Raw genomic sequence first — 8,346 nt, 5'->3', positions numbered from 1 at the left:
CTTGGGTGCGTCTGCTGCCTCGTCATCAAAGAGTCACGTAACATTTAACTGCTTTCGCTTGTGGCGATGTTCTTTTGTGCGGCCAGCCTCTCTGAGGCCAATGAGAATGGATGAGCCTTCAGTGCTTTAACTCGATAAACGCTATAGCCTGGTTTCTCCAAGACATAGGACCAAAGAGAAGGGACACTGTAATAAAAACATTTCAGTGCTATCTCTAAGAAATTACACAAGTGAGGAACACAGTTTTTCACCATTTTCCGTTCCTCAGAAATGCAAATCTGACCTCATTTTGAGACTCGCGGTAAATCCCCGTTCAGAATGAGGTGGATACCGAGGCCACCAGTAATTTATAAATGAACTTCAAATGCTTTATATCACAATTTCTTTTTTTATTGATAATTCTATATTCACATAACAAATCACATTTGTATTCTTTAAAAAATAATATATGTACTCTTGTTTTCTTTACATCTTTGTTTTTCTTTTGCACAGCAAAGATATGACTTATGTTTCAAACAACATATCAACAAACATCATGTACATTGGGGTCAACAGAACACTTGGAATGATTTCTACGACAGTGCAAAAATCTAAATAAATGAACAGGCTGCAAAAGACCCGACCCGGAAAATGGAGAATGCCTGTTAAGACCCGACCGAACCACTTTTAAGGGAAATGTAGAAACGGGATATTCTCTTTAATCTTTGTCATCTTTCAATATTAAAAAAGAATCATTTTGTGGTAAACTAGACAGGAAAATGGAGAATGCCTGTTAAGACCTGACCAAACCACTTTTGAGGGAAATGTAGAAACGGGATATTCTCTTTAATCTTTGTCATCTTTCAAGATTAAAAAAAAATAATTTTGTGGTAAACTAGACTGAGGCAAAAACAAAATCCTCTTAAATTTAAAGAGATGGAATTAGTGCTTTGAGTCGAAATGATTTGATCCTGCGCAACTCCCTCAAATGGACATGCACTTGTCTTTCTGCGTTTTAACAGGTGCATTCATTGGTCCAGAAACGCAGATTTGCACCTTCACCTCCTGAAACCCGTTACCGAGTGGCGGCGGGTGGGGGCTCCTGGTTGCTTTCTATGGAGGACTCACTCCCGGTGCTCTCTCCGGACAGAAGCCTGGTGACTCGGAGATCAGCTTTCAGAGTCTGCACGTCGTTTCCTATGCTCATCTCTCCCAAATCATTAATAATCTGGGTTAACTCCCGTTTCCCGTTCGCTACGCAATCGCCGTTTGTGTCCAGAATGTCCTCGCACTCAAAGTGCGTCGCCTTCTCCTCCTCTTCCTCCCCGACCGAGTCCTCCGTGATGGAGCCCAGCTTGGGCGCGCTCCGGCTGCGCTCCACCGGGGGCTTGTAGTAACACTGTCCGTTCAGCAGCTTCCTGAGGGGGACCAGCGGGATCGTCTGCTCCCCGATCAGCTGCTGCTGCTGGTGCCTCGCGTCGTCCCTCCGTTTGAGTCTCTTGAACTCGGCCAAGGCCGTGGCAGAAGTTTGGTACAGCAGCAGCGCCATGGCTTTCGCCTTCTCCGGCTTGGACACCAGCACCGCGTGGCACCGCAGCATCACCGCCTTGTGCTTCATTTCGTGCCGGTAGATCCAGGCGAAGATCCTGGGCAGCCTCGGGTCGGCGACGCAGTAGGTGATCCGGTGCAGCAGGTACAGGTGGCCCGGTCTCCTCGCCTTCTCGTCCACGTGCACCATCCGGATGCCCTGGGAGCTGACGGTCAGCCGCATCTTCGTGCCGTTCTTGCCCATTTCGCTTTTGCCCCAGATCTTGCTCACGGCGACGTCCGTGCAGCCGTCTCCTTTGGACTGAATGGTGGTGGCGTTCCCCAGGTAGAGCACCGTGTACGTGGGGTCCTCGCTGGTGATCTTGACCTTTTTCCTTTTGGACTTGAACATGTTGCCCACCCTGTTGATTGCGCTCTCGGGGCAGGATTTGGCGAAAGACGTGAGCGCGGCGTAATTGAGACTCACCGCATAGCCCTTCTGCTTGGACTGCTTGTCTTCCTCGATGAGGTCAAACTTATTCTTCTTCCAAGGCAGCATTTTAAATTGCTATTTCAAATCAACAGCAACAGTCTACTGAGAGACGCAGAAAGAAAAAAAAAGATTTTGTGTTGCTGTTAAATTCCAGAGGCGTTTCCTATCCTGACAGATACTTTATCTACTCTATAAGAAGTGACCGCAGAGACACTGTAGCGTTCATCCTCGAATGTCCTCCTGCCCATTTTGATACACACGCATCCTTCTCAGTGTGTGGTAGAATAAAATGCGATGAAGCCAGCGTCCCCGGTTTATATACTGGGAGAAACCATTTGAGATTTACTTTAGGGGGGGAGCTGAACCCAGACGTGTTGGTTTGTGTTATTCTTGTCACTGAGGCATTGGGGCATATTTACGGTAGTAATAATAATAACAACAACAACAATAATAATAATATTATAGTAATAATAATAATAATAATAATAATAATAATATAGTAATAATAAGGATGATGAATGCATGAATGAAAAAACATACAATCTCACACACACATACACAAAATATAGTGGTGAATTGTCATTGTGTGAAATTAAACATTTCATAAATAAAAGAAATAAAACCCGCTAACGTCTGACTCTTATTCCATGCATATGCCATCCCCAGTGGTGGGCATTCTGATATACTGTACTACTTGTTCATGCTGCCATCTTGTGGTTCCCAATCCGAAGTGCCCTTGTGTGATGTTAGAAAGAAAGTATTGCGAGTTACGCAAGACTAAATAAAAACGCGCTAATTTATATGTATTATGGGATAGTATTTATGAAGACCGCATCAATATGCACTCATTTGTAAAGGGAATTACAGGTTGCTAAAAGGAACCAATGTTGTTACTGTCGCGTTTTCACCAGATCATCTTTGACAGCTGGACCAAGATGTGGACTGTACCATAAGCACGTCTTTAGTGATGTTTACATATATATATATATATATATATATTCCATCCCTATAAATATATCAAGGGTAAGATTTTGAGGCAGAATATTTATTATAGTTTTTGAATATAGACCAAGTGTTCAGATACACATAGTATTCGTAGTTCAGGAATGGATTTATAATTCTAAGAGCTGAGGTTCACCCATCCGGATATGACAATGGATTGGTTTGTCCCACTTCCGGTTCTTTCGACAACAATATTATAGTGCACATGGGTAGAAGTCGCTAATTTAAAATATCGCTTTTGTAATCCTACCGATATAGTATAGCACGTGTTTTGTGTGAATTGAGAAAAAAAAGATAACGTTAGTATGGGTAAGAAAAAGGCAGGCGGGGGGGGTGGACTGGGGAGGGCTCTGATAAAGGATAAACTCCACGCAGGCCGAGGAAACAAGAAGGGCGGCTCATGGGTAAGACATGACAACAAGCTCGTATTGGTTCTGTTTCTAACTGGAAATCAACACGTAGAAAAGTCCGACGTATAGTTTAACTTGCACCAAGCTGCCAAAAAAAAAGTTTTATTTTCATCGTTGCTCTAATACACATGGGTGTTCCTGGTTTAAATGGTTATTTAGGTGAAGTCGTATTGCTTTATGTCTTGTTTGCAGCTTCACACCAGTGAGCTAAACGATGGTTATGATTGGGGGCGGCTGAACCTGCAGTCAGTCACTGAACAGACTTCAATGGATGACTTTCTGGCCACTGCAGAGTTGGCAGGAACAGAGTTTGTTGCAGGTGAGGAACGCCTCCCTTATCTCTCTTATATGCTGTGGCATAAGATAATCAATAGTCTTTAAGGAACAAACATGTCACGATGTTCATACTCCAGCACCACTGTTATTTTATGTAAACATCACGTCATCTTAAATGTATTAAAGTATTCTGAATGTGAATGAATTCAGAGTCAATTGTTGGCTCTTTGATCAAATTTCCACTGTTTACTGCAAAACTGTAACCTGGTCGTATGTTTTCTTACTGTGCTTTTACGCAGTTACTCTATGTCCGCTCTATTTCTTCATATGCATTGAATCCATTAATGGGAAGGACAAAATGTAACTTATTCTCCCTTTTTAAATGATTATACACAACCTTTCCTGTTCTCTGAAGGAAATTTAAAATTGTGCATCTTCCTCAAGAGTGCATAAAAAGATTGTGTCATAAATGTTACTTTGTCTGTCGTCCTTATTTGTTTTTTTCTGTCCTTTGATGCCACTGTTGTTTATGACTGTATCTTGCTTCAGAGAAACTCAACATCAGGTTTGTGCCAGCGGCAGCTAGAGCAGGCCTAATAACATCTGAGGAAAGAGCCCAACTGGCAAAATTACATGAAGACAACAAGCATTTCCTCAGAATTCCTCGACGGTGAGTAAAAAAAAAAAAGGTTTAATTTAGTTAAATATAATTTAATGAAATTGCTGTGCAATACTTCTAATGCATTTTTCTGTGGCATCTCCCAATATCAAGCCCCCACTGGGATGAAAGCACCAGTTCTGATGCACTTCAGCAAGCGGAGAAAGACAGCTTCTTGGAGTGGAGACGAGAGCTTGCACAGTGTGTACTATTCTGTAAACGTTGTCACTTTTTTGTTCTTTTTTGTGTGTTCATCATTCCAATAGTGCAAGTGTTTTCTCTAAAGGCTAGAAGAGGAGCAAAAGTTGATTTTGACCCCCTTTGAGAGGAACCTGGAGTTCTGGAGACAACTGTGGCGAGTGACTGAGAGAAGGTAAAAACCCCTTAACGTCTGTGTTCAGCTTTCTGCTCATATCTGTCTGGAATGAGGAATGTGTTCACCTTGTATAAGTCTTAATAAATAAATGTTTTTTTTGTAGTGACATCCTTATTCAGATTGTTGATGCCAGGAATCCTTTGCTGTTCAGATGTCCCGACCTGGTAAGTGCATCAGGCAGCATTGATTTGGTTGGGAAGGCATGTCCACAGGGGGGCGTAACGAATATGTGACTAATTATAGGATGTTTTTTAATTATATTTATTCATGCATTAGCATACATGTGCATATTTCAAATGTTTTCTTTCACTTTTCTACTTACCGGTATCTTAAATTTTGTAATAGAGGTTATACCAATATTTCGGACCGAGTTAATTTTGAGGAAATAAAATGCATTTAAGTAGATCGTAAAATACAACCAACAGAGATATTCTGTTTGTCCTCTCAGGAGTTGTATGTAAAGGAGTTGTCAGAGCACAAGGTCAACATGCTGTTGGTAAATAAGGCAGAACTGCTGACCAGGAAGCAGAGACAGGCCTGGGCCAGATACTTCCAAAAAGACGGGCTGAGGGCGGTTTTCTGGTCTGCTCTGGCTGAGAACAACAGACTGGATGCAGAGGAGAAGGTGAGGAGGTGTAAATGTGTTACATATATCCTCTCATCATTGGGAGGACACTATCAGATTTGATTTCCGATTGTTTTGGAGTAGTCCTTGTGAACAGTCTCGCTCTTTATAATCTGCAGATTTGCTTCTGGTATTAAATTCAGTATAAAAAAAGCTAAATGTATCACAGGGCATGGAATTGGAGGATCCAGATTTTAAAGACAGTGACTCGGAAAATGAACAACAGTCAGACGATGAAGATTTGACCAAAACGGGAGAAGATGGAGGGGAAGGTGCGAAGACAGAGGGTGAAGAGTCTGGCACAGAGGATGAGCAGCAGGAATCCATAGAAATAGAAGACGAAGATGACTGGTACACCTGCTCAGAAGATGATGGTGAAGAAGAGGAAAGGATGGGTGTTCCTTCCAATGAGTCGTCCTTCCACAACTCCAGCAGTCTGCTACATAAGGATGAGCTGCTGGACGTGTTCAAGGCTGCTCACAACGGGCCCAGATGTAAAGAAGGAGAGCTGACCGTGGGACTGGTGCGTAGTTTCTGTACTGTGCAAAGTAAGATCACCGAAATCCATAGTATGCGTTACCAGCGAGGGTCTTTCTGTTCGTACATATCAAATATTCAAGTTTCTTTTTTCTGGAAGATAAAGAAAGTAATTCCTGCTTTCGTTGTGTGCGACTTCACCAGGTCGGTTATCCTAATGTGGGAAAGAGTTCGACAATCAACACTATTCTGAGAAATAAGAAGGTGTCTGTTTCAGCCACTCCGGGGCACACGAAGCACTTTCAGGTACTGCAGTACTCTTTAACCTACCGGTACTCAATATGGCTTCCGACCATTCATGGCATCAGCAGAGAAACCTGGGCTGACTGATTCTGTTGCTCTGTCCCCATGTGTCTCACAGACTCTATACGTGGAGCCAGGCCTGTGCCTCTGTGACTGCCCAGGTCTGGTCATGCCTTCTTTTGTTTCAACCAAAGCTGAGATGATCTGCTGTGGAATCCTTCCCATTGACCAGATGAGAGATCATGTACCTGCAGTCTCACTGATATCCTTTGTGCGCTTTCTTCACAGCACCGATCAAATCCAGCAGCGGCTTTATTTTTTGGGGAAAGACGTGCTGTTAGCCAGTTGAGATGTTATTGAATAGATGTGATACTGCCCAGACATGCAGTCATGTTTCTGAGAAAATGAAAGTGAATTCTCACAATGGGATGTCGGACTTCAAAACAGGATTATCACCTTTTGGCAAGAACTGGAGAAGCAGTAATATAATAATAATGAGCAAGAATATTTTTTCTTGCTCAGTATAGCTGCTTTACATCTAGGTCTTCTCCTGATAGTTACCTTGATGCTGATACTAGTTCTTAACACGTTTGCCACATAAGCCAGACGATCCCTCGGCACGTGTTAGAAGGCACCTACGGGATCAACATCATCCGGCCACGAGAAGATGAGGACCCTGACAGGCATCCCACCGCTGAGGAGCTGCTGATGGCTTATGGATGTGAGAATTCCAGACAGTTAGTGTTTCTCCAGAGATCGTCAGAGATGAGCTTTGAGAGCGACCCAACTGCCCCATCTTTGATGTCTGTTAGTTAAATACTCAATAGACTGGGTTTTATGTAGTGTTTGACCATTTCATAATGAAGCATTATAACGTATATATTAACTGCATAGAGTTTATTATTTTTGCTTATGTCCGTTGCAGACATGAGAGGCTTTATGACATCCCACGGTCAGCCTGATCAGTCCAGATCAGCTCGGTACATCTTGAAGGATTTTGTCAACGTGAGTGTAAATGGTTGCCGTTTTAATCGTGTCTTTTAAACTCAATCGTTTATTGTTAAATTGTGAGAAATGTAGACTTTTCTTGACTTTGGCCAACTGCTGCTGCACCATTCATGCATCAGCTGTTCACCCCAAGAACATCCTGTCCTGAATACGCTAATATGGACTTCCTCCAGGGCAAGCTTCTCTACTGCCATCCTCCTCCGCATATTAACCCTAAAGACTTCCAGCCGCAGCACAGTAAGTTCCAGGATAGAGAATCCAAGTGCTGCGACGTCCTTGCACCGACAAACAAGCAGAAAATCAAGAGGATTGAAAATGTGGTCGACAAGAACTTCTTCCATCAGGTTATGATGAATCTTTTCTCTTCCTATTTGTAGGAACATTTTTAACTTGAGTGAATGCTAACAAGATCTCTTTCTTCAGGAGAATGTGCGGGCGCTCACCAAGGGGGTTCAGTCCGTCATGGGCTACAAACCAGGCAGTGGGCCCGTCTGTACAGGAAGCGCTGGAACGGAGGCGGTGGCGGGAAAACCCTGGAAAAAACATGGTAACAAGAACAAGAAGGAGAAATTACGCCGTCTTAATAAGCATCTGGATGCCTGAGGATGATCTGAAATCGAAGCACCTTTAACGACAGATCGTTTCAGCTGGATTGGAGAACCCCCCCACTGTACAGTTCACATAACTGCAACAGAACCTGTAGATGGATTCAGGTCCTTTAATCCCGTGAGTCTGGGAGGGTCAGGTTTGTCTAGATTTTAAAGATCCGAGGAACATAATGTCTTGTGTTTTTCTAGCTGGAACATCACTGCAGTGAATTGTGTTCCATCAGCTGTTTCACCAGCTGGGACAGCAGAACTCTGCAGTGTTTGGAAATAGACTCACCCTGAGGATGTGTTTTACATTCAGTTTCAATTTCAAAATGAGCAAAAGACATAAATAAATCTTCATGAACCAAATCATGTCCTATATCTTCTCCTATACAGTTGTGATTAATGTAACAAAGATGCATTCTAAAATAAATTGATTGTTTTCAAGTCACTATTCCAGTTCTTTACTTCATCATTAAATTGTCATTAGTATTGCACTGTGCAATGGATGAATTGCATTTACTTTTAAATGTATGTCTTTTGTACAAGGTTGTGTGTTCATATAGGCATTCATTTCTCTTTTCTTGGACCACTTAATTTTAAAAGCATGCAGTGTCACGTG

The 8,346-nt window shown here is 42.6% G+C and overlaps 2 protein-coding genes across 2 annotated transcripts; one reads left to right on the top strand and one right to left on the bottom strand.

Annotated features, from left to right (window-relative positions):
• Positions 1-380: 380 nt before the first annotated feature.
• Positions 381-2,099, bottom strand: LOC137912711 (protein FAM43A-like). The gene is given in 2 exon segments (XM_068756846.1): positions 381-1,077; positions 1,079-2,099. Coding segments are annotated over 2 exon segments (1,101 nt in total). The 5' UTR covers positions 2,066-2,099; the 3' UTR covers positions 381-963.
• Positions 2,100-3,306: 1,207 nt separating this feature from the next.
• Positions 3,307-8,138, top strand: LOC137912713 (large subunit GTPase 1 homolog). The gene is made up of 14 exons (XM_068756848.1): positions 3,307-3,405; positions 3,604-3,730; positions 4,237-4,357; positions 4,460-4,546; positions 4,632-4,718; positions 4,825-4,885; positions 5,170-5,346; positions 5,516-5,869; positions 6,028-6,129; positions 6,245-6,397; positions 6,733-6,847; positions 7,052-7,131; positions 7,308-7,478; positions 7,558-8,138. Exons 1-14 carry the CDS (start codon positions 3,307-3,309, stop codon positions 7,735-7,737), a joined length of 1,914 nt encoding a protein of 637 aa, XP_068612949.1. The 3' UTR covers positions 7,738-8,138.
• The last annotated feature ends 208 nt before the right edge of the window (positions 8,139-8,346 follow it).

Source organism: Brachionichthys hirsutus, unplaced genomic scaffold (assembly GCF_040956055.1).
Source record: "Brachionichthys hirsutus isolate HB-005 unplaced genomic scaffold, CSIRO-AGI_Bhir_v1 contig_468, whole genome shotgun sequence".
NCBI classification, from domain to species: Eukaryota; Metazoa; Chordata; class Actinopteri; order Lophiiformes; family Brachionichthyidae; genus Brachionichthys; species Brachionichthys hirsutus.
Note: the sequence above shows the minus strand (reverse complement) of the source record. Positions and strands in the feature narration are given on the sequence as shown.